At 46.8% G+C, this 24,636-nt stretch overlaps 4 protein-coding genes across 14 annotated transcripts; all 4 read left to right on the top strand.

Moving 5' to 3' along the window:
- The first annotated feature begins 76 nt into the window (after window positions 1-76).
- LOC108153602 (1,5-anhydro-D-fructose reductase) lies at window positions 77-1,992 on the top strand. The gene is made up of 5 exons (XM_017283693.2): window positions 77-166; window positions 378-468; window positions 669-811; window positions 882-1,580; window positions 1,641-1,992. The coding sequence occupies exons 2-5, from the start codon at window positions 400-402 to the stop codon at window positions 1,723-1,725; spliced, it is 996 nt and encodes a 331-aa protein (XP_017139182.1). The 5' UTR covers window positions 77-166; window positions 378-399; the 3' UTR covers window positions 1,726-1,992.
- A 587-nt stretch (window positions 1,993-2,579) lies between these two features.
- On the top strand, window positions 2,580-6,926 carry LOC108153378 (aldo-keto reductase family 1 member B1). 5 transcript variants are annotated; one of them, XR_001774905.2, is made up of 7 exons: window positions 2,580-2,648; window positions 2,711-2,795; window positions 4,965-5,107; window positions 5,171-5,654; window positions 5,723-5,931; window positions 6,304-6,482; window positions 6,778-6,926. XR_001774905.2 is itself a non-coding variant. In XM_017283350.1 (6 exons), the coding sequence occupies exons 1-6, from the start codon at window positions 2,605-2,607 to the stop codon at window positions 6,821-6,823; spliced, it is 1,011 nt and encodes a 336-aa protein (XP_017138839.1). In that variant the 5' UTR covers window positions 2,590-2,604; the 3' UTR covers window positions 6,824-6,926. The 5 variants fall into 5 exon arrangements, 2 of the variants coding, with proteins under 2 accessions (XP_017138839.1, XP_017138840.1); XR_001774904.2 differs by having other exon boundaries at window positions 6,304-6,488; XM_017283350.1 differs by lacking the exon at window positions 6,304-6,482 and having other exon boundaries at window positions 2,590-2,648.
- A 432-nt stretch (window positions 6,927-7,358) lies between these two features.
- LOC108153635 (platelet binding protein GspB) lies at window positions 7,359-19,140 on the top strand. Of its 4 annotated transcripts, none has more exons than XM_033386880.1 (2): window positions 7,359-9,936; window positions 11,080-19,140. In XM_033386880.1, the coding sequence occupies exons 1-2, from the start codon at window positions 7,385-7,387 to the stop codon at window positions 19,046-19,048; spliced, it is 10,521 nt and encodes a 3,506-aa protein (XP_033242771.1). In that variant the 5' UTR covers window positions 7,359-7,384; the 3' UTR covers window positions 19,049-19,140. The 4 variants fall into 4 exon arrangements, with proteins under 4 accessions (XP_033242771.1, XP_033242770.1, XP_033242769.1 ...); XM_033386879.1 differs by having other exon boundaries at window positions 7,359-11,756; window positions 11,862-19,140; XM_033386878.1 differs by having other exon boundaries at window positions 7,359-11,963; window positions 12,063-19,140.
- A 1,343-nt stretch (window positions 19,141-20,483) lies between these two features.
- Window positions 20,484-24,498, top strand: LOC108152986. 4 transcript variants are annotated; one of them, XM_017282714.2, is made up of 9 exons: window positions 20,484-20,591; window positions 20,796-21,273; window positions 21,366-21,433; window positions 21,881-22,409; window positions 22,472-22,628; window positions 22,709-22,911; window positions 22,972-23,516; window positions 23,584-23,780; window positions 23,830-24,498. In XM_017282714.2, exons 2-9 carry the CDS (start codon window positions 21,115-21,117, stop codon window positions 23,931-23,933), a joined length of 1,962 nt encoding a protein of 653 aa, XP_017138203.1. In that variant the 5' UTR covers window positions 20,484-20,591; window positions 20,796-21,114; the 3' UTR covers window positions 23,934-24,498. The 4 variants fall into 4 exon arrangements, with proteins under 4 accessions (XP_017138203.1, XP_017138202.1, XP_017138205.1 ...); XM_017282713.2 differs by having other exon boundaries at window positions 21,878-22,409; XM_017282716.2 differs by having other exon boundaries at window positions 20,485-20,591; window positions 23,839-24,498.
- Window positions 24,499-24,636: the final 138 nt, after the last annotated feature.

Below are 24,636 nucleotides of genomic sequence, written 5' to 3'. Positions count from 1 at the left end.
TTTTCCGAAGACTATCTATTTAAAAAAAAGAGAGGGAACACACGTAGCGGCTATGTTGAAAATTCAAAATTAATTTAAAAAAGTGGTGAAATTCATATAATTTATCTCACTTGGAAGCTCCGTCACGTCGCCCTTCCCGAGACCACTAAAACCATGACCATAGGCTGTAAGTCTCTTTTAGTTGCCAACAAAATTCTAAATTTAAACTAAATACATATATGTATATACATATACCCGTAAAAGTTGTCAGAACAGATTTCATTTGTTGCCAAATTTACAAGCCTGTATGTTTGATTCTTTCGATAAATGATAAATTAAAACTCAAAATCCTTTTCATCATCGGCAAAACGCTATAATATCCATATCCGACACGAAAGGAGAGATTCACAGTGACCGGCAATGTCGACGCCAAGTTTTCTTTTGAGCAGCGGCAGAAATATGCCCATGGTCGGCCTGGGCACCTGGCGCGTGAGTATTTGCGAATGGTTCTATTGATTATTCATCAGCCATTTTAAAATCCTCATACAAGAATGCAAGCAAATGTGTTTTTGTTTGCAAGTTGGTTTTATGGTCAATGCCACTGCCAAAATGAAAGCACTCGTAGAGCTTTCAAAGCTGCTGCTACATTTAAGCATTCAAGTTCCACCCGCGTTGTGTTCTCCTTTCAGAGCCCGCCAGAAGTCGTTACACAGGCCGTAAAGGATGCCATTGACATAGGCTACCGCCACTTTGACTGCGCCCACATCTACGGGAATGAGCTACATGTTGGAGTTGCTATTAGAGAGAAGATTCAGGAAGGCCTCGTGACGCGGTGAGAGGCGTGCTTCAAGTTCTGTTCATTCCCACTGCTAAACCATACGGTTTGCAAAACCATTCCGCAGAGACGAGCTCTTCATCACTAGCAAGTTATGGAACACATTCCACAAGCCGGAGTTGGTGCGGGCGGCCTGCGAGACGAGCCTGCGTAATCTGGGCCTCGACTATCTGGATCTTTACCTCATGCACTGGCCCATGGCCTACAAGTCGGGTGACAATCTCTATCCCACGTGTCCCGACACCGGCAAGGCAGTCTTCGAAGACATCGACTACCTAGACACTTGGAAGGCCATGGAGGACCTTGTGGACAGCGGCCTCGTCAATGCCATCGGAGTATCCAACTTCAACGAGAAGCAGATCAATCGTCTGCTGTGCCTGGCCAAGCTGAAGCCCGTGATGCTCCAGATCGAGTGTCATCCGTACCTCCGCCAGAAATCATTGATAACGCTCTGCTACGATAATGCCATTGGTGTGACTGCCTACAGTTCCCTGGGATCGGGACACACCCCGTACGAGAAGCCTGGCAGCTACCCGTTGCTGCAGAACCCGATCATCGTGAGCGTTGCGGAAAAGTATGGACGGACCCCAGCCCAGGTGCTGCTGCGCTATCAAACGCAGTCGGGCATTATCGTGATACCGCGATCTGTCAGTAAGCAGCACATGCACGACAACTTCAAGAGGATCTGGGACTTTCAGCTGGCCATCGACGACGTCAAAGCTATCGATGGTCTGGATTGCAATGGTCGCTTCATGACCATGAAGGCGTAAGTCTGTCATGGTTCCACAAATCTTATGTATCCCAATATAACGGAATCTCCCTCCAGCGCTTATGGCCACCCTCATCACCCTTTTGAGCCAGGTCAAAATTCTCAGGAACAGAACGTTTCTCTATCAGCACCGTCAACATAGAACAAAGACAAATAGATTGCGTTCTTCGTTCTAAGGAAGCGAGGGCAACGAATACAGAAGTCGATCCTCTCATCAGCTAATCAGGAAATATTTTAATTAGAAAAAGTTATTACTTCACATTTGGCATATTCCCCTGGACTCGCAGGAGTTACTGTTAAAAAACATCTGTCACACTTTTTAAAATGTATAACAGAACATGTTAATATGTACCATATACAGCCTATCATGCAGCTCGGAACCATTAAAAGTTATTTATTGCAAAAACTCTTCCCTGTTTATATGCTGATTCTGGCTCGTGGACAACTTCATGAGGTAAATACATGATTCCCAGAATAAGTTGACTTATGAAGCTAATTTTATTTCCGTTCAGAACGTTCAGGAATAATTAATTGATTAGAAATACCGAACTTTAACATAAAAGTACATTCAAACATTATTATTGATATCAAGTATGGCGCGTTTTCCACACAGTCCGATAGAAAATACCAGGAATACCGATTTGTTGATAATATATTTGTAGAGTGACAAAGGTTCGATATTTTTGTGCGATAAGCAAAGCTTTTTATTTTATTTCGTTTTATTTTAAAAATGTTTTTAAATTATTGGCAAAGACAACAATCGTGCGTCTGGATGACGTTCGATTCGTAGGTCTCTCCCGATGACGAAAAGAAATATTAAATGGAAAATAAGACGTTCCTTAGAAACAAAGTAACCATTGGACTTTCTATTTTGAACGTGTACTCAATCGAATTTCTACTCAAATATAAGTAATATATATATCTGGTGTATCTACAAAACCAACAAACAATGATACGTGTATTCAAGCCCATGTTTGGTTTGCGCCTGGCTAGTGCTATTGGCCAACATAATCCAAAAACAATGATGAACATCAGAAATTATTGCAAGCCCGAGCGTTTTATGTGGTAGGTAACATAGCATAAGAGGATGAAAAAGGGGTCTTTTAAGCGTTCATTTTTGTTATCAGGTGCCAAACGAAAGTCAGCAAAGTACCCAAAGCCATTTTGGCGGACGGAAAAGAAATGCCTCTGATTGGACTTGGAACTTGGTTGGTAAGTGCAATTGATATCCTAATACATTTTTCGAAGCATTCCACAGCTGGGGTAAAATATTTGCGGTGTGCTTATCATCCACTGATCCAAATTAATTAGAAAAATGTATTACTTTTATAATGATTAAGTTACAATTGTGTGCTTATCGGGCGGTAAAGAGCCTAAGAGCAAAAAGCAAAATACAATACCAAGATGGTTCATATGGCTTTCAATTCTTATTTTACCTATGATTCGTCTCTGACCGTCTCCCTCCGGCCCGCTGATATGTAAACATTTAAACTGAACGGCTGCGATCACACAGCTGTGCACCCGCATGCAGCCCTGGCCTGGGCCTCAGTGACGGATTTCATACGATAGTACCGATGATTGGGTACTCTCATGCATAAATTCACCGCGCAAAAGCTTCTGGATTGTATAAATGTGCGAATAGCTGTGCCGCATTATTCAGTCTTTTAGTAGTGGCGTTTGTGTATTATTATTATAATTTTGTAATCCTTGAAAAGTAACCAAGAAAAGCTAGCAAAGAGTACCATGGCTTCTAAAGTACCAAACGTGAAATTCAACAATGGCCACGAGATTCCCATTCTCGGTCTGGGCACTTGGGGCGTAAGTAAATAGTTGATAACTGCACCAATTAATCTACAGTTGCATATACTTATACATATGTTCGAATATATTCACTCACATACATACATATGTATGTGTCTGCCTTTGTATGCATTTTAGTTAAGTAGTTTTCCGCTGCCCACGACTTCCCATATTTTCTCTTCTAAATTCCAATTTTTCTCTGATAGCAAATGAAAAAGCTCAACACGCGTCGTTTTGCTGATAGTTTTGCCGGTTATGTTTAGCCGGCTATTCTATGTACATATACATACATATGAATACATATGCATGTATAGATTATATCAGTTACGAATACTAAGTAATAATACTTACAAATCGTCTAATCTTCCAACTAAGCAATTTGGAAATTTTCCATTGTTAGTGACCTAGATTTATATGTTAATACCATATGTATGCATGTACAAATGTTAAATGCTTTCAAATCAATTTCAATCAGCTCTGGAGTTTACAAACTTTGTGTTACTTCTGTCAAGGTGACCTCTTGTCCATTTAAAGACAGTGGAAATTTTAATCAAAATTCTGCCACATCACTCCATACCATACATTGGTTGTTGTGCCACACATCTTAAGTCTACAAACCTTTTGAGGTGGGCCAGAAGTTGATAAAAATTCTTATCTCGGATTGATCTTTTCTGATTGATAATGTTTTGTAAAAGATTTTGGTTAAGTGAGACAACGGGGGATTTTAGAGACCTAGATCTGAAAATCGTCTAAGACAAGCCTCCTTTAAATAGAAAACGTATTTTTAACCGATTACCATTTTTATATATTTTTTAACTTAAAATAATCCAAACAAGACAGGAAAGCGCAGTTTTTAGTTAATACTTTTACAGATCGATCGTGTAAAAAAGGGAAGTATTCATTAGATTATGAATATATTTCAGCACGATTATTGTAAGGCAATTATTAAGTTGGTTAAAAAAGCTCTTATCATTTTAGTATACAAATTTTTGTACCGAATAGAGATAATCGTATGTACACACAGACATACAGATGTGCATATGTGTATATGATGGAAATAGTTCAAGCCATAAATTAAATCTAGTCTGCTAGCTAAATTAAATAGCAGTACGAACAGATCCGATTCCCAAAGCACCAGCTTGTCATCTATCATTCTTATACGAGTATGTCTATCCCTAATTAATTGAACAGAAAAGAGCTGAATATTTGGACATAATTACTTAATATAGGGAGCACTTTTGCTGATAAGTGACGTCAAATGTCAGATAGGAAAAACGCACATATAATTCGATTTCTAAATCAAGCCCCTGATAGTTACTGATAGTTTTCTCAGCAACGATTAGGATTGCGAAATTCCATCTAGAACTTTAATTTCGCCACGATGACGTACCCAATAGAAGAAGAACAGTGCGATATTGTTTGTACTTTCAAAGACCTTCCTTTCTTATTGAGATGATATTGCAAATAAATATATTATTGTGATAGACTCGTGAAAAATGGTCGATCAATTAGCAAATTACTATTACACCGATCCAAATGAGCCTTGTCATAATTATGCCAACTATATGTTCCTCTTTTTAGAGCCCCAAAGGTCAGGTGACTGAAGCTGTGAAAGTGGCCATTGACGCTGGGTACCGGCACATTGACTGTGCCCACGTCTACCAGAACGAAGATGAGGTCGGTGCTGGCATCGAAGCTAAGATCAAGGAGGGAGTTGTGAAGCGGTAAGTACGCAATTGAGTTCATTTTGGGCATGCTTTTTATCATGACACGTGTCTGGCTTGCAGAGAGGAGCTGTTCATTACCAGCAAGCTGTGGAATACTTTCCACCGCCCGGACTTGGTCCGAAACGCCTGTGAGAACACATTGGAAGCGTTAAAATTGAAGTACATCGACTTGTACTTGATCCACTGGCCAATGGGCTACAAGGAGGGCTGCGACCTCTTCCCAGCCGATAAGGAAGGCAAGACCTTGTTCTCGCCAGTCGATTATGTAGATACCTGGAAGGCAATGGAGAAACTGGTGCAGGATGGTCTCGTCAAGTCCATTGGCGTCTCCAATTTCAACAAGAAGCAGATCCAGCGCGTCCTGGATGTGGCCAAAATCCCTCCGGCAACCAATCAGATTGAGTGCCACCCGTATCTGACACAAAAGAAGCTCATTGATTTCTGTAAGTCTCGCGATATTACTATTACCGCATACAGTCCACTGGGATCGCCCAACCGTCCCTGGGCCAAGTCTGGCGATCCAGTGATTCTAGAGGAGCCTAAGGTACTTGCGAGTGCATTTGATTTGTTCTCAATATACCGTCAATATCATATTTTTCATTTATTTTATAGATTAAGGAGATTGCTGAAAAGAAGAAGAAGACACCTGGACAGATTCTCATCCGCTACCAGGTCCAGCGCGCAAACATCGTTATTCCCAAGTCAGTGACCAAGGAGCGCATCGAGTCGAACTTCCAGGTCTTTGATTTCGTTTTGACCCCTGAAGAAATCGAAATAATCGAAAGCTTCGATTGCAATGGTCGTCTTGTGCCTTTGCTCAAGTGAGTAATTAATGTATTCCTTATTTAAAAAGTATCAGGTTATGTTTTAAGAAAAGTTTTAGTCGTGCTGTCTTTTGTCAAAGAAATATTAAAAGGATAATATAAAATCTATCCGACTGTCCATCTGTAAAACCATCTTGTTGCCACTTACTTGACTGCAAGGGGATCAATCGGTCGTAAAGATTTTTCACTGCATATTAATGAATTTATGTATATCCCCTCGAAATCTAGAAGTTCTATAGCTATTGACTTACTCAGGTTAACGACTATTATTTTAATTATAAAAAACAGATTTTCATTTGCATAATACTCGTACACATGCACACAATTATTTCAATATTTTTATTCCAATTATTGTTTATATTTATTTAGAGAGGCTGGTTGTCATAAATACTACCCATTTCACGACGAGTTTTAAGCGAAATGAAACCAATGTCAACAGAAAATACAAAAAATACTTATTATGAAATAATACACATTGAAACCAAATAATATTGCAAGACTAACAACGATCGACATTCAAGGCAAATCTTTGTAAACAGATATCTGGTGTATGCGTATGTTTATTTAAATTCTTTCAGTGCCTTCTCCTTCACCCCTCAGTTAATTTCTGTTTACCAAAAAATGTATTTCCCCCGCTTGACTTTTTACCTGCTTTTATTTGATGTTCTTGATTTATTTGAACTAATTTGAGAGCTTGAACATAGTTGTAGCCTAACAATCTGCTCGTATGTTTTATGCGCTTAACCGTAAGGCTGTTATCTCTTTTGGAGAGTGCTAACCAAAATCTTCTTAATTTAATTTCTTGAATCAACTTTTAATTACGTTTTCTCTAATATTTTACAGCGTTTACGGACATCCCCACCATCCCTTTGAGAATGATGAATACTAGTTGGCAAGAGGTGCCGACCCAGTGCTACACTTTTAAAATTTAATTTGTTACACAAACACCTAATGTTAAACCGTATGAATAAATAATCACAATTGGAACTATTTCGCTGCTGTATTGTAACTGAATTTTTGCAGAAATTTTATATTTGTCTTTGCCAAAGAAAGACTATGTGAGGCAATCGGCTCCTGCAGCTCTGACGTATGGCCCTGCCACGAGCGAGCGATTTACGTCGAGTCAAAGATCTAACAATTGTTTAATCCAAGCTACGAGCAAATATTTTGCACAGTTGTTTTATTAATTTTTAAAAGGTATTGACTTTAATCCATAGTTTAGTTCAGACAGTTTATTCAGTTTTTGTTATACATTTTTTTTGGCAACAATAGAAATACCAAATGTTTTTGAACAATTGAAATTTTTGCAAGCCCCACAAAAGCATCTACGCAAACAGCCGAAATATAATGGGATCGCTGATCTGTTCCCCAGGTTAAGGTATAAAAGACGGTGAACCTCCAATTCGGCTAACAGATCTAGTAGATCTGACTCTTGGTCTCCTAGACGACCATGCGCTTGATATACGTCGCGGTTCTTGCCGCTTTACTGTCCCTCGCGGCGTCCCAATCATCATTACCCGTAACCGCAGTGGGTGCACCGGAAATAAAAGCTCAGCCATGCTGTGAAAGTGTTCGACAAACTCTCATAGAAATACGAAAGGATATCCGGCTGTGGCTACTCGATAGGCTGTTCGGAAAATTGATTCTTCTTCATGACGGAGAACTTTTGGGAAACCCAAACTATGTGAATTGTGCAAACGGAAAAAACCAAATTACCGTGCAAGACCAAAGTTCTCAAATTATCCACCAATTAGGTACCAATCCAAGCCAATCAAGTGACACGACCACCACAACATCCTCCGATGAAAAAGATCTGCTGGGATCATTGAGAGACCTCTACAATGGGGTCACCCAATCGAGCACCACCAACGGAAGCTCTGGTCTTTCCTCTTCCTCAACAACGACAACAACCACCACAAAATCCAACGATGAAAGCAATCAGTCTGCTTCAGAGTCTGAGCCCGTTGTCGATACCAGTGAGTCCAGCAGCACTTTTGAAGGTGGAGACTCGAATCAGTCCTCCTCCTCTACAAAGAAAACAACCACCACAACTTCAGAGTCTGAGCCCGTTGTCGATGCCAGCGAGTCCAGCAGCACCGTTGAAGGTGGAGACTCGAATCAGTCCTCTTCTTCTACAACGACTACAGCCACCACAACATCCAACGATGAAAGCAATCAGTCTGCTTCAGAGTCTGAGCCCGTTGTCGATGCAAGTGAGTACAGCAGCACCGTTGAAGGTGGAGATTTGAATCAGTCCTCTTCTTCTACAACGACTACAACCACCACCACATCCAACGATGAAAGCAATCAGTCTGCTTCAGAGTCTGAGCCTATTGTCGATGCCAGTGAGTCCAGCAGCACTGTTGAAGGTGGAGACTCGAACCAGTCCTCCTCCTTTACAACGACAACAACCACCACAACTTCAGAGTCTGACCCTGTTGTCGATGCCAGTGAGTCCAGCAGTACTGTTGAAGGTGGAGACTCGAATCAGTCCGCCTCCTCTTCTACAACGGCAACCACAACTTCAGAGTCTGAGCCCGTTGTCGATGCCAGCGAGTCCAGCAGCACCGTTGAAGGTGGAGACTCGAACCAGTCCTCCTCCTCTACAACGACAACAACCACCACAACTTCAGAGTCTGACCCTGTTGTCGATGCCAGTGAGTCCAGCAGTACTGTTGAAGGTGAAGACTCGAATCAGTCCGCCTCCTCCTCTACAACGACAACAACCACCACAACTTCAGAGTCTGAGCCCGTTGTCGATGCCAGCGAGTCCAGCAGCACCGTTGAAGGTGGAGACTCGAACCAGTCCTCCTCCTCTACAACGACAACAACCACCACAACTTCAGAGTCTGACCCTGTTGTCGATGCCAGTGAGTCCAGCAGTAGAGTTGAAGGTGGAGACTCGAATCAGTCCGCCTCCTCTTCTACAACGACAACCACAACTTCAGAGTCTGAGCCCGTTGTCGATGCCAGCGAGTCCAGCAGCACCGTTGAAGGTGGAGACTCGAACCAGTCCTCCTCCTCTACAACGACAACAACCACCACCACTTCAGAGTCTGACCCTGTTGTCGAAGCCAGTGAGTCCAGCAGTACAGTTGAAGGTGAAGACGGAGACTCGAATCAGTCCGCCTCCTCTTCTACAACGGCAACCACAACTTCAGAGTCTGAGCCCGTTGTCGATGCCAGCGAGTCCAGCAGCAACGTTGAAGGTGGAGACTCGAACCAGTCCTCCACCTCTACAACGACAACAACCACCACCACTTCAGAGTCTGACCCTGTTGTCGATGCCAGTGAGTCCAGCAGTACAGTTGAAGATGGAGACTCGAATCAGACCGCCTCCTCTTCTACAACGACAACCACAACTTCAGAGTCTGAGCCCGTTGTCGATGCCAGCGAGTCCAGCAGCACCGTTGAAGGTGGAGACTCGAACCAGTCCTCCTCCTCTACAACGACAACAACCACCACAACTTCAGAGTCTGACCCTGTTGTCGATGCCAGTGAGTCCAGCAGCACTGTTGAAGGTGGAGACTCGAATCAGTCCGCCTCCTCTTCTACAACGACAACAACCACCACAACTTCAGAGTCTGACCCTGTTGTCGATGCCAGTGAGTCCAGCAGTACTGTTGAAGGTGGAGACTCGAATCAGTCCGCCTCCTCCTCTACAACGACAACAACCACCACAACTTCAGAGTCTGAGCCCGTTGTCGATGCCAGTGAGTCCAGCAGTACTGTTGAAAGTGAAGACTCGAATCAGTCCGCCTCCTCCTCTACAATGACAACAACCACCACCACTTCAGAGTCTGACCCTGTTGTCGATGCCAGTGAGTCCAGCAGTACTGTTGAAGGTGGAGACTCGAATCAGTCCGCATCCTCCTCTACAACGACAACAACCACCACAACTTCTGAGTCTGAGCCCGTTGTCGATGCCAGCGAATCCAGCAGCACCGTTGAAGGTGGAGACTCGAACCAGTCCTCCTCCTCTACAACGACAACAACCACCACATCTTCAGAGTCTGACCCTGTTGTCGATGCCAGTGAGTCCAGCAGCACTGTTGAAGGTGGAGACTCGAATCAGTCCGCCTCCTCCTCTACAACGATAACCACAACTTCAGAGTCTGAGCCCGTTGTCGATGCCAGCGAGTCCAGCAGCACCGTTGAAGGTGGAGACTCGAATCAGTCCTCCTCCTCTACAACGACAACAACCACCACGACTTCAGAGTCTGACCCTGTTGTCGATGCCAGTGAGTCCAGCAGCACTGTTGAAGGTGGAGACTCGAATCAGTCCGCCTCCTCCTCTACAACGATAACCACAACTTCAGAGTCTGAGCCCGTTGTCGATGCCAGCGAGTCCAGCAGCACCGTTGAAGGTGGAGACTCGAATCAGTCCTCCTCCTCTACAACGACAACAACCACCACGACTTCAGAGTCTGACCCTGTTGTCGATGCCAGTGAGTCCAGCAGCACTGTTGAAGGTGGAGACTCGAATCAGTCCTCCTCCTCTTCTACAACGATAACCACAACTTCAGAGTCTGAGCCCGTTGTCGATGCCAGCGAGTCCAGCAGCACCGTTGAAGGTGGAGACTCGAATCAGTCCTCCTCCTCTACAACGACAACAACCACCACGACTTCAGAGTCTGACCCTGTTGTCGATGCCAGTGAGTCCAGCAGCACTGTTGAAGGTGGAGACTCGAATCAGTCCTCCTCCTCTTCAACAACGATAACCACAACTTCAGAGTCTGAGCCCGTTGTCGATGCCAGCGAGTCCAGCAGCACCGTTGAAGGTGGAGACTCGAATCAGTCCTCCTCCTCTACAACGACAACAACCACCACGACTTCAGAGTCTGACCCTGTTGTCGATGCCAGTGAGTCCAGCAGCACTGTTGAAGGTGGAGACTCGAATCAGTCCGCCTCCTCCTCTACAACGACAACAACCACCACAACTTCAGAGTCTGAGCCCGTTGTCGATGCCAGCGAGTCCAGCAGCACCGTTGAAGGTGGAGACTCGAATCAGTCCTCCTCCTCTACAACGACAACAACCACCACGACTTCAGAGTCTGACCCTGTTGTCGATGCCAGTGAGTCCAGCAGCACTGTTGAAGGTGGAGACTCGAATCAGTCCTCCTCCTCTTCAACAACGATAACCACAACTTCAGAGTCTGAGCCCGTTGTCGATGCCAGCGAATCCAGCAGCACCGTTGAAGGTGGAGACTTGAATCAGTCCTCCTCCTCTACAACGAACACTACAACTTCAGAGTCTGAGCCCGTTGTCGATGCCAGCGAGTCCAACAGCACTGTTGAAGGTGGAGACTCGAACCAGTCCTCCTCCTCTACAACGACAACTAACACCACCACTTCAGAGTCTGACCCTGTTGTCGATGCCAGTGAGTCCAGCAGTACTGTTGAAGGTGGAGACTCGAATCAGTCCTCCTCCTCTTCTACAACGATAACCACAACTTCAGAGTCTGAGCCCGTTGTCAATGCCAGCGAGTCCAGCAGCACCGTTGAAGGTGGAGACTCGAATCAGTCCTCCTCCTCTACAACGACAACAACCACCACGACTTCAGAGTCTGACCCTGTTGTCGATGCCAGTGAGTCCAGCAGCACTGTTGAAGGTGGAGACTCGAACCAATCCTCCTCCTCTACAACGACAACAACCACCACAACTTCAGAGTCTGAGCCCATTGTCGATGCCAGTGAGTCCAGCAGCACTGTTGAAGGTGGAGACTCGAACCAGTCCTCCTCCTCTACAACGACAACAACCACCACCTCTTCAGAGTCTGACCCTGTTGTCGATGCCAGTGAGTCCAGCAGCACTGTTGAAGGTGGAGACTCGAACCAGTCCTCCTCCTCTACAACGACAACAACCACCACCACTTCAGAGTCTGACCCTGTTGTCGATGCCAGTGAGTCCAGCAGTACTGTTGAAGGTGGAGACTCGAATCAGTCCGCCTCCTCTTCTACAACAATAACCACAACTTCAGAGTCTGAGCCCGTTGTCGATGCCAGCGAGTCCAGCAGCACCGTTGAAGGTGGAGACTCGAATCAGTCCTCCTCCTCTACAACGAACATCACAACTTCAGAGTCTGAGCCCGTTGTCGATGCCAGCGAGTCCAACAGCACTGTTGAAGGTGGAGACTCGAACCAGTCCTCCTCCTCTACAACGACAACAACCACCACCACTTCAGAGTCTGACCCTGTTGCCGATGCCAGTGAGTCCAGCAATACTGTTGAAGGTGGAGACTCGAATCAGTCCGCCTCCTCCTCTACAACGACAACAACAACCACAACTTCAGAGTCTGAGCCCGTTGTCGATGCCAGCGAGTACAGCAGCACCGTTGAAGGTGGAGACTTGAACCAGTCCTCCTCCTCTACAACGACAACAACCACCACAGCTTCAGAGTCTGACCCTGTTGCCGATGCCAGTGAGTCCAGCAATACTGTTGAAGGTGGAGACTCGAATCAGTCCGCCTCCTCCTCTACAACGACAACAACCACCACAACTTCAGAGTCTGAGCCCGTTGTCGATGCCAGCGAGTACAGCAGCACCGTTGAAGGTGGAGACTTGAACCAGTCCTCCTCCTCTACAACGACAACAACCACCACAGCTTCAGAGTCTGACCCTGTTGTCGATGCCAGTGAGTCCAGCAGTACTGTTGAAGGTGGAGACTCGAATCAGTCCGCCTCCTCTTCTACAACGGCAACCACAACTTCAGAGTCTGAGCCCGTTGTCGATGCCAGCGAGTCCAGCAGCACCGTTGAAGGTGGAGACTCGATTCAGTCCGCCTCCTCCTCTACAACGACAACAACCACCACAACTTCAGAGTCTGACCCTGTTGTCGATGCCAGTGAATCCAGCAGCACTGTTGAAGGTGGAGACTCGAATCAGTCCGCCTCCTCCTCTACAACGACAACAACCACCACCACTTCAGAGTCTGACCCTGATGTCGATGCCAGTGAGTCCAGCAGCACTGTTGAAGGTGGAGACTCGAATCAGTCCGCCTCCTCTTCTACAACGACAACAACCACCACAACTTCAGAGTCTGACCCTGTTGTCGATGCCAGTGAGTCCAGCAGTACTGTTGAAGGTGGAGACTCGAATCAGTCCGCCTCCTCCTCTACAACGGCAACCACAACTTCAGAGTCTGAGCCCGTTGTCGATGCCAGCGAGTCCAGCAGCACCGTTGAAGGTGGAGACTCGATTCAGTCCGCCTCCTCCTCTACAACGACAACAACCACCACAACTTCAGAGTCTGACCCTGTTGTCGATGCCAGTGAATCCAACAGCACTGTTGAAGGTGGAGACTCGAACCAGTCCTCCTCCTCTACAACGACAACAACCACCACCACTTCAAAGTCAGACCCTGTTGTCGATGCCAGTGAGTCCAGCAGTACTGTTGAAGGTGGAGACTCGAATCAGTCCGCCTCCTCCTCTACAACGACAACAACCACCACAACTTCAGAGTCTGAGCCCGTTGTCGATGCCAGCGAGTCCAACAGCACTGTTGAAGGTGGAGACGCGAACCAGTCCTCCTCCTCTACAACGACAACAACCACCACAACTTCAGAGTCTGAGCCCGTTGTCGATGCCAGCGAGTACAGCAGCACCGTTGAAGGTGGAGACTCGATTCAGTCCGCCTCCTCCTCTACAACGACAACAACCACCACAACTTCAGAGTCTGAGCCCGTTGTCGATGCCAGCGAGTACAGCAGCACCGTTGAAGGTGGAGACTCGATTCAGTCCGCCTCCTCCTCTACAACGACAACAACCACCACAACTTCAGAGTCTGAGCCCGTTGTCGATGCCAGCGAGTCCAACAGCACTGTTGAAGGTGGAGACACGAACCAGTCCTCCTCCTCTACAACGACAACAACCACCACAACATCAGAGTCTGAGCCCGTTGTCGATGCCAGCGAGTACAGCAGCACCGTTGAAGGTGGAGACTCGATTCAGTCCGCCTCCTCCTCTACAACGACAACAACCACCACAACTTCAGAGTCTGAGCCCGTTGTCGATGCCAGCGAGTACAGCAGCACCGTTGAAGGTGGAGACTCGATTCAGTCCGCCTCCTCCTCTACAACGACAACAACCACCACAACTTCAGAGTCTGACCCTGTTGTCGATGCCAGTGAATCCAGCAGCACTGTTGAAGGTGGAGACTCGAATCAGTCCGCCTCCTCCTCTACAACGACAACAACCACCACCACTTCAGAGTCTGACCCTGTTGTCGATGCCAGTGGGTCCAGCAGCACTGTTGAAGGTGGAGACTCGAACCAGTCCTCCTCCTCTACAACGACAACAACCACCACAACTTCAGAGTCTGACCCTGTTGTCGATGCCAGTGGGTCCAGCAGCACTGTTGAAGGTGGAGACTCGAACCAGTCCTCCTCCTCTACAACGACAACAACCACCACAACTTCAGAGTCTGACCCTGTTGTCGATGCCAGTGGGTCCAGCAGCACTGTTGAAGGTGGAGACTCAAACCAGTCCTCCTCCTCTACAACGACAACAACCACCACCACTTCAGAGTCTGACCCTGTTGTCGATGCCAGTGAGTCCAGCAGCACTGTTGAAGGTGGAGACTCGAATCAGTCCGCCTCCTCTTCTACAACGACAACAACCACCACAACTTCAGAGTCTGACCCTGTTGTCGATGCCAGTGGGTCCAGCAGCACTGTTGAAGGTGGAGACTCGAACCAGTCCTCCTCCTCTACAACGACAACAGCCACCACAACTTCAGAGTCTGAGCCCGTTGTCGATGCCAGCGAATCCAGCAGCACCGTTGAAGGTGGAGACTTGAATCAGTCCTCTTCCTCTACAACGAACACCACAACTTCAGAGTCTGAGCCCGTTGTCGATGCCAGCGAGTCCAACAGTACTGTTGAAGGTGGAGACTCGAATCAGTCCTCCTCCTCTACAACGACAACAACCACCACAACTTCAGAGTCTGAGCCCGTTGTCGATGCCAGCGAATCCAGCAGCATCGTGGAAGGTGGAGACTTGAATCAGTCCTCTTCCTCTACAACGAACATCACAACTTCAGAGTCTGAGCCCGTTGTCGATGCCAGCGAGTCCAACAGCACTGTTGAAGGTGGAGACTCGAACCAGTCCTCCTCCTCTACAACGACAACAACCACCACCACTTCAGAGTCTGACCCTGTTGCCGATGCCAGTGAGTCCAGCAGTACAGTTGAAGGTGGAGACTCGAATCAGTCCGCCTCCTCCTCTACAACGACAACAACCACCACATCTTCAGAGTCTGAGCCCGTTGTCGATGCCAGCGAGTACAGCAGCACCGTTGAAGGTGGAGACTCGAACCAGTCCTCCTCCTCTACAACGACAACAACCACCACAGCTTCAGAGTCTGACCCTGTTGTCGATGCCAGTGAGTCCAGCAGTACTGTTGAAGGTGGAGACTCGAATCAGTCCGCCTCCTCTTCTACAACGGCAACCACAACTTCAGAGTCTGAGCCCGTTGTCGATGCCAGCGAGTCCAGCAGCACCGTTGAAGGTGGAGACTCGATTCAGTCCGCCTCCTCCTCTACAACGACAACAACCACCACAACTTCAGAGTCTGACCCTGTTGTCGATGCCAGTGAATCCAGCAGCACTGTTGAAGGTGGTGACTCGAATCAGTCCGCCTCCTCTTCTACAACGACAACAACCACCACCTCTTCAGAGTCTGACCCTGTTGTCGATGCCAGTGAGTCCAGCAGCACTGTTGAAGGTGGAGACTCGAATCAGTCCGCCTCCTCTTCTACAACGACAACAACCACCACAACTTCAGAGTCTGACCCTGTTGTCGATGCCAGTGAGTCCAGCAGTACTGTTGAAGGTGGAGACTCGAATCAGTCCGCCTCCTCCTCTACAACGACAACAACCACCACAACTTCAGAGTCTGAACCCGTTGTCGATGCCAGCGAGTACAGCAGCACCGTTGAAGGTGGAGACTCGAACCAGTCCTCCTCCTCTACAACGACAACAACCACCACAGCTTCAGAGTCTGACCCTGTTGTCGATGCCAGTGAGTCCAGCAGTACTGTTGAAGGTGGAGACTCGAATCAGTCCGCCTCCTCTTCTACAACGGCAACCACAACTTCAGAGTCTGAGCCCGTTGTCGATGCCAGCGAGTCCAGCAGCACCGTTGAAGGTGGAGACTCGATTCAGTCCGCCTCCTCCTCTACAACGACAACAACCACCACAACTTCAGAGTCTGACCCTGTTGCCGATGCCAGTGAGTCCAGCAGTACTGTTGAAGGTGGAGACTCGAATCAGTCCGCCTCCTCCTCTACAACAACAACAACCACCACCTCTTCAGAGTCTGACCCTGTTGTCGATGCCAGTGAGTCCAGCAGCACCGTTGAAGGTGGAGACTCGAATCAGTCCGCCTCCTCTTCTACAACGACAACAACCACCACAACTTCAGAGTCTGACCCTGTTGTCGATGCCAGTGAGTCCAGCAGTACTGTTGAAGGTGGAGACTCGAATCAGTCCGCCTCCTCCTCTACAACGACAACAACCACCACAACTTCAGAGTCTGAGCCCGTTGTCGATGCCAGCGAATCCAGCAGCACCGTTGAAGGTGGAGACTTGAATCAGTCCTCCTCCTCTACAACGAACACTACAACTTCAGAGTCTGAGCCCGTTGTCGATGCCAGCGAGTCCAACAGCACTGTTGAAGGTGGAGACTCGAACCAGTCCTCCTCCTCTACAACGACAACTAACACCACCACTTCAGAGTCTGACCCTGTTGTCGATGCCAGTGAGTCCAGCAGTACTGTTGAAGGTGGAGACTTGAATCAGTCCGCCTCCTCCTCTACAACGACAACAACCACCACAACTTCAGAGTCTGAGCCCGTTGTCGATGCCAGCGAGTCCAACAGCACTGTTGAAGGTGGAGACTCGAACCAGTCCTCCTCCTCTACAACGACAACAACCACCACCACTTCAGAGTCTGACCCTGTGTTCGATGCCAGTGAGTTCAACAGCACTGTTGAAGGTGAAGACTCGAACCAGTCCTCCTCCTCTACAACGACAACAACCACCACGACTTCAGAGTCTGACCCTGTTGTCGATGCCATTGAGTCCAGCAGCACTGTTGAAGGTGGAGACTCGAATCAGTCCGCCTCCTCCTCTACAACGACAACAACCACCACAACTTCAGAGTCTGAGCCCATTGTCGATGCCAGTGAGTCCAGCAGCACTGTTGAAGGTGGAGACTCGAATCAGTCCGCCTCCTCCTCTACAACGACAACAACCACCACAGCTTCAGAGTCTGACCCTGTTGTCGATGCCATTGAGTCCAGCAGCACTGTTGAAGGTGGAGACTCGAATCAGTCCGCCTCCTCCGCTACAACGACAACAACCACCACCACTTCAGAGTCTGACCCTGTTGTCGATGCCAGTGATTCCAGCAGCACTGTTGAAGGTGGAGACTCGAACCAGTCCTCCTCCTCTACAACGACAACTACCACCACAACCTCAGAGTCTGAGCCCGTTGTCGATGCCAGCGAATCCAGCAGCACCGTTGAAGGTGGAGACTTGAATCAGTCCTCTTCTTCTACAACGACTACAACCACCACAACATCCAACGATGAAAGTAATCAGTCTGCTTCCGAGTCCGACCCCGCTGTCGATGCCGGCGAGTCCGGCAGCACCGTTGTCGGTGAAGATTCGAGTCAGTCCTCTTCCTCTACAACGACAAAAACCACCACAGCTTCAGAGTCGGATCCCGTTGTCGATGCCAGCGAGTCCAGCAGCAGCGTCGAAGGTGGAGACTCGAATCAGTCCTCTTCTTCTACGACAACAACTACCTCCACATCCAATGATGAAAAGGATAAGTCAAGCTCCTCGTCTGACCCAGGTGTCTATAGTCGCACAAGTAAAAAGGGTGGAAGCTCAAGTCAGTCCTCTTCCACCACGACAACAATCACAACATCTTCTAGTGGAAATACTCCGACAAGCTCCTCGTCGAAGCCAGTTGTTAATGTGAGCCAATCAAGCTCCACTAAGGGTAACGGAGGTTCGAAGAAGTCTTCTTCAACTAAAACAACCACTATAACAACATCAATCAATGGCAAACCTGTTGTAGATGCCAGTCAGGGAAGCACTGTTGTTAATGGTGGAAAATCAAGCTCGACGTCAAGCAAAACTACAAAGACGTATACTTCGAGCTCTTCGAGGATTCCTGAGAAGAACAGAAAATCAAGCTCAACCACAAGCAAAACTACCAAGACCTATTCCTCTAGCTCATCAGGTGTTCCCAAGGCACTTCAAAAGTCATCGTCAAGCGAAAGTGCACCCACATCTTTGTCGGATGTGCCAAAGTCGAATGGAAAGTCAGGCTCTACCTCAAGCAAAACTACAACCACATATACATCTAGTTCTTTGAAAGTACCTAAGACTAAAACATCATATTCCTGGTCAAGTTCATCCAAGAAAATATCCAATGGTGGTAAAGCTTATGGGGTTCCAGTTCCAGGTTCAACCACAGGCAAGTCCGGTTCAGGTTCAAGAAAGGCATGGTCAAAGCGTTCCACCACTCAAATCACTAGCCAACCAGCAACTGATGCGTCTTCCATAGATGGCGGATCGAACTCATGGTCTAAACTTATCAAAAGGGCTACGCCGGGCTCATTGACAGAAGATGAAACTTCTGGCAGGGGCATAGGATCTCGTGGCTCACATTCTTGGTCTCAGCGCTCAGGCTTCTCTGGTGATAGCTCTGATTTAACCGGCTCCGCAGACTTCCGTGCCAGATTTGGCAGGGACCGCAACGGTCGCAATGAGCTGCCCAACTCAGGAAATCAAGGGTCCCGATCATGGACAAAAACATCCTCAGAAGCCAATGAAAACGACACCGAAAACGCAGATGATAATGTGGCATCTGAAGATAATTCAGAAGACATGAAAAATGTGCAGGAATCAAGTTCCGGCGATGAAACATCAGATCAAGCTGGCTCACTGCAAGGCTCCGGACAGTACCCCGGGCAATACTGGTGGGGAGGAAACAGACGTTGGGTTGGAGCCCGACCTAATTGGCGGTACGGATGGCGTCCATATGGAAGCGGTTGGGGTGGATGGAACAATCGTTATCAAAAGTCGTGGACCGCATAAATGGGGTTGGGCCCTCGGCACGGTACGACTATAGACTTTCAGTTAAATGATTGATTTTAACGATTGTAAAATATATATGCATTTGAATATTACCTTATTGGGTTTTTTTTTTTTGGCCAATATGCTTGCCACTGCGATAATATGAATGTATGGCTGTCAAGCTGTGGGAAATGGGTTTCCTGGCCTTACACGCTCCAAAATGTTGTCTTAAATGCACACTGCTGCACCCAAGACTGGAGGAGGCGTCTGAGGTAAATGCCTAATGTACTTAAACTTGTATGATATTTCACAACTTCCGTTTGCTTCGGCTTAACAGTTTTACGGCTTCGATCTTCATCTCAGATAAGATACCAATCTCCCACGAATAATATCGATAGTTAGTGCACACTAAGCCGAGTTAACAATCAGCAAACACACTGAAGCAAATACCTAAATATGTATGTATGCACCAAGAATTCGGAATAAAAATAAACTTACATACATATGTAAATATTTTTCGTCTATTTATTTGTTTCTCTTTTATTTGTAACGATCAAATGCGGCCTATGGGAGATACAAATCAAATTCCACTTCGAATTTTTGGTACATTCATTTTGAAATAAAAAAGCAAAGCATTTTATTCGATTTTTAGATGAAATTCATTCATTGTCACAGCATAGGCTAAGCAATTCTAGAAGTCTAAAAGAAAAAGTAAAACTTTTTTCCATCGCTTGTACTGTTTCGAATTATTTGTAAAAGATCTATCCATTGGATTCGTGATAGCTTCGCTGGTTGCATGGACGTCTCCGTAGTTGTTGTATACCCGGAGGTAGCAGATGCAATCGACATCATCAGCAAAGCGATAATAAAGAGAGAGAGTTTACCAGCCTGCTTCATTTTTCTTTGGAATGCTGACTAAAGCCAAATGGTCTTGTCTTGGTGCTATATATCATTTTTCAGATATTTGTGTACATTTTATGGTCACAAATATTTGAACACATGTTTTTGGCGTCAATCACTAATAACGCAAAAAGTCAGCAACCTGAATCGTGAAGGGGGAGTCACTGAGAGCACTTAGAATAGTGTGAAGTTTATTCGAAATCGGCCTTGTTGTGGTGTCGCTTTGGTAATTACATAAAAATGTAGTTAATGTGTAGCGACTGTGTAGTAAGTGCGTAGGTACCATGTAAGGAAATTTATTTAGTGGAAAATGTTGTTGACAGTATTTGTTTAAACCATATTTTATTAGCAATGCAATAAAGATTACAACTTAAATTGAACCATTCTTATATGAAATTGATTTAAAATTCGGATAAAATTATGAGTTCACAGGTGAGGGTCTCACCTGTCTATCACTAGATAGACATTCAACCGAATATTAAAAACGAGGAATAGAAGCCAACTTGAATGCAAATAATTCGTCAGTATATTAACGGTATATTTTGAAATTTGCGTATCGATAATCTTCGGTCACACTGGTTACAGGATAAATAACATCTAAAATTCCATGAAATCGATGTGTTTAAAAAATTTTTATAATTAAAACAAAAACCACTAGGAAACGGTAAGATACGCGCATTCAATTATAAGAGATGTCCAGACAACAAAGGGTGAAGTGAGCCACATAAATCACAGCGCAGCGCATAGACACACACGCACACACACGTCGAATTCACGCACACACAGACAGGGAATATGAAAATCTGGAAATTTTCATTATTTTGTAGATGAAATAGTTATGTTATGTGGCATTTGCAATACATTTCAGAAACACAAGCAAGTGGTTAAAACAATTCAGTCGCAGCACATATAAAAAGGCTTCATAAGGAGAGCCCTGGCGGCCTTCTTTTCCTACGACGACATCTTCAGACAAAGAACAGTGCAGCCGTGAAATACGCAAATAAAAAAGCAACCACAGAGGCACTGCTCCAGGGCACCATCTACACGCCACAGCGTCATTTATGCCCTAGAGAAGCCTCAAGTCGAGCCCTTGTGTTGCGTTTCTCGCTTTTGCTGAATAAATACTTTTCCACACTACCAACAAAGACGAAAATAGAGCAAGAGGAAGGGGAAGCTGCATCAGAACCATGACGATCAAGCCAGTAAGCGCACCCAGCGCGAAACGCGTGGCTGGCAACGTCGTGGATGCGGACAACAAGGAAGCACACGCAACCGGACAGGTGCCGGTCGAGCAGTCAGTGGTTAATCAAACGCACCGCAATGTCGTCATCGATGGTCACGGCCAGGTGAGTCTGAGTCTTTGGCTTTTCAAGACAGCGACTTCCCCAACTCCACACCACTCCATTTCCACTAATGCTTGTGTATTTGCATCGCGCAGAGTCCTCAGAGGCGCGGCGAGGTCTACGACGATTTGGCACGCACTCACCGCTGCAGCCCACACAAAAGGTGAGTGGTGGTTTTCGGCCCACATTCCTTGGGTGACTGTCACATGCATGTAAAATTGCACATGTTGAGCGATGTGGGCTCCCCCCAGACATACATAGGAAGGTGCTACCCCTGCCTCCTGCCTGACTTCTAGGGCGTTATACTGAAATGCCAGCATGCCCCTGCAAAATATGTAATCAGTTGGATAAGTCAAGAGCAGGGATTTGGAGCGGCTTACAGGCCGTACATATACCCTTTTAGGTTCCATAAACCAAGAAACCAAAGGAGGCTTGACTTTTGTTTGTTATTGGCTGTTCGTTAAAGGACCTTTGACTGAACCAAGTTAGCATAGCAAATTTGAATCAGTTTGTAATTCGCAATGGTACCAATTTCAGCCATTGTAGTCATCATATATATACTCTTGATTAATTGATTAATTTATTGAATTTTTCTATTATTTTAAAGCAGCGCACGTACGAAGCGTCGCGAACACCACGACAGTCATGCGCATCATCACAAGCGCGACCGCTTGGAGCGCGAAAAACTCATCCATCCGGCCGTGGCGCCGGGCAGCGTGCCTGGTGTGACTAGCAGCAAATGCACCAGTCCTCCTCTAGCCACATCGTCTGGCAGCAGCAGCCCATCAGCAGTGGGTCGCAAGTCGCCTGAACATCTAAGCTTGGGATGTGCCAATGTGCCCACGACACTGGGCCAGATTCCGCCAACCACGGCGGCGGCCAATCTAACGAAGATAGCGGAGGATACCTTTTCCGGTTACAACAGCGGTGACGAGCATCTGCAGCCAAAGGATCGCAAGATTCCAGTGGAGGAGTGGCAACGTCGCGATCTGGAGTTCGCCAAGTGCATGGAAGAGAACGGCTACGAACTAAAGCCCGTCGAAGAGGACGGGGCATGCCTCTTTCGGTCCATCTCGCTTCAGATATACGGGGATGAGGAAATGCACGATGTGATTCGGCAGCATACCATGGATTATATTGTAATGATGGAAGCCCTCTGCTGGATTATCTGAAATCGAACTTAATCTGTTCTCTGTTGCAGCAAGAGAACCGCGATTACTTTGGGCAGTTTGTCACCGAGGACATCAGCAGCTATATCCAGCGCAAGCGGGCTCGCGATGCTCACGGCAATCACATCGAGATCCAGGCCATATCGGAGATCTATAGTCGCACCGTCGAAGTGTACTGCTATCAGGCTAGTAAGTTGTTCTTTTATCCAAATCGAGCGCTAAAAGCAGCTACAGGGGAGATACCTTTTTCTAAAATATTTGTATTTCAGCCCCAATCAATATCTTCAACTCTGAGCAATCGCAGGCTGGCTATCCCCCGCTCCGCTTATCGTATCAGCGTGGCTCTCACTACAATGCAATCTTGGACCCCTACAATGCCAGCGTTGGCGTTGGCCTGGGCTTGGCTGGCTACAAGCCCCAGGTTCAAACTAAAGAGGCTTTGCGTCTCAGTGAGCAGCTGGAGATCGAGCAGGTGAGTTGTGCAACCGATCAGTCGATCCACCGGTATTTAGTGCCAACTTCCCAATCGTAGACGATGTTCGAGGACAAGCTGAAGACCACAGATTGGGAGGCCACCAACGAGGCCATTGAGGAGCAGATTGCACGCGAGTCCTACTTGCAGTGGTGTCGCGACAACATGCAACGATCGCGCAGCAGCAACACAGCCGGCGGCTCGGCCACATCCTCGACAGTTACTTCGGCAGAGGCTCTCACAGACTCGGACGCCTCGCCCTCCAAGCACTCGTGTGGCGGCACTAGCAGCAACGGTGAAATCGCGGCCGCAACTCTGGCTAGCGTTAGCGGTGCTGCCGGCACATCTACAATGTTTTCGATGTCGCCCAAAACACTCACCCAGTTTGGGCACAAGCTGCCGCCAGACGTCGTTGACCTGGGCGGCTATGAAAGCGACGCCACAGACATGAGCAGCACCAGCTCGGTGGGGCACTGCGGTGGCAACGCCTCCCCAAGCACTGCAGCCGCCCAGCGGTCTAGCAAAGCCTCCAAGTCACAGCGCCGCACTACACTGCGCAAGAAGCGCCGCCACGAAACTCGTGAGGGATCGATTGCTGGCAATAGGTGTGTATGCATAAATCGTTGTGTTTTTGGCTGTGTAATAAGTGCATGTAATATTATCTATCTTTAGTACTGAGGCTATTGATTCACCGGCACGCAAAAGTCCCAAGCGCGATCCTGTTCCTCCTGCAGCTCGTGCCATCACCCCAGAGGCTGATCAGCAGCCGTGCACATCGAAGCAGTCGTCACACTCGCCGCAAAAGCGATTGGATGCTCCGTCGTCGAACATCTACCAGGAACTACTTGAGGCTTCCCTTGCCAATGATGGTGAGTTCCAGACAGACAGTTCTGTGGAGTCATAATCAAATCCTTCTTGCTGTGGCAGGGCTCAACGAGAGCGAGATGCTTCAGCGGGCCATTCAAATGTCGACCAGTGACTATATGGAAGACCAGAAGCGGAAGTATCTCTGCGGGCCATAGGAGATGGACGGACAACAGCCGCCACGCGTCGTTCTTTGTACAGTGATTTAAGAGTTCTTTTCGCAACGAAAACGAAACACAAAACCTACCAAAAACCAAACGCAGTAAATATCTACGATCTGAAATCTTTGATGAATCCATGAATTTATTGGACAGGAAATCGGGGCATGCCCTTTTTTTCAATCGCATACACTATACTCTATATACGTATGTATAGATTAAAATTTTTTTTTTAAGAAACCCCAATACAATGCAAAATTATTCATCATCGAATCTGCAGATTGATTTGTACAGATGCACAAATTTTGATAAGCTTCGAATTCCCAATTCTGTCCGATTTTCTGTCACGAATGTGTGCGTCTCAATCCTACTCCGTTTCCCCTAATATAATTAATGCGTAACCTGTAATTCGTACATTCATACATCATAATTTAAAATTAAATTTTAGTTTCGTACGAGAACAGGCATTCAAAAAATACGAAAACATACAGACATACAGAATATACATAATGCTAGTGTTAAATTACTTAATTGAATATAATAAATGGTGCATAATAATCATAAATGATGAGTACTCTAAATAAAGTTAATAACCCTAGAAAGTGCAATTGTAACAATTGTTTGGAGATTGTGGGCTTACCATTGGCACATATTAATGCGGGCAATGAGCGTTTTCTATACTCCTAGGCGGAGATCATATGAA

The sequence above is a fragment of the Drosophila miranda genome, chromosome XR (assembly GCF_003369915.1).
Source record: "Drosophila miranda strain MSH22 chromosome XR, D.miranda_PacBio2.1, whole genome shotgun sequence".
Lineage (NCBI taxonomy): Eukaryota > Metazoa > Arthropoda > Insecta > Diptera > Drosophilidae > Drosophila > Drosophila miranda.
The sequence above is the reverse complement of the archived record's forward strand: the minus strand, read 5'-3'. Positions and strand labels throughout refer to the sequence as shown.

Bases quoted from the DNA above. Each gene is read 5' to 3' on its own strand.
- LOC108153602 (XM_017283693.2), top strand. From the start codon at position 400: ATGTCGACGCCAAGTTTTCTTTTGAGCAGCGGCAGAAATATGCCCATG. The intron at 812-881 runs GTGAGAGGCGTG...ACCATTCCGCAG, and splicing joins CAGGAAGGCCTCGTGACGCG to AGACGAGCTCTTCATCACTA. The intron at 1,581-1,640 runs GTAAGTCTGTCA...ATCTCCCTCCAG, and splicing joins CGCTTCATGACCATGAAGGC to CGCTTATGGCCACCCTCATC.
- LOC108153378 (XM_017283350.1), top strand. From the start codon at position 2,605: ATGATGAACATCAGAAATTATTGCAAGCCCGAGCGTTTTATGTG. The intron at 5,108-5,170 runs GTAAGTACGCAA...TCTGGCTTGCAG, and splicing joins AAGGAGGGAGTTGTGAAGCG to AGAGGAGCTGTTCATTACCA. The intron at 5,932-6,777 runs GTGAGTAATTAA...AATATTTTACAG, and splicing joins CGTCTTGTGCCTTTGCTCAA to CGTTTACGGACATCCCCACC.
- LOC108153635 (XM_033386877.1), top strand. From the start codon at position 7,385: ATGCGCTTGATATACGTCGCGGTTCTTGCCGCTTTACTGTCCCTCGCG.
- LOC108152986 (XM_017282713.2), top strand. From the start codon at position 21,115: ATGACGATCAAGCCAGTAAGCGCACCCAGCGCGAAACGCGTGGCTGGC. The intron at 21,274-21,365 runs GTGAGTCTGAGT...TGCATCGCGCAG, and splicing joins TCATCGATGGTCACGGCCAG to AGTCCTCAGAGGCGCGGCGA. The intron at 21,434-21,877 runs GTGAGTGGTGGT...ATTATTTTAAAG, and splicing joins CGCTGCAGCCCACACAAAAG to CAGCGCACGTACGAAGCGTC.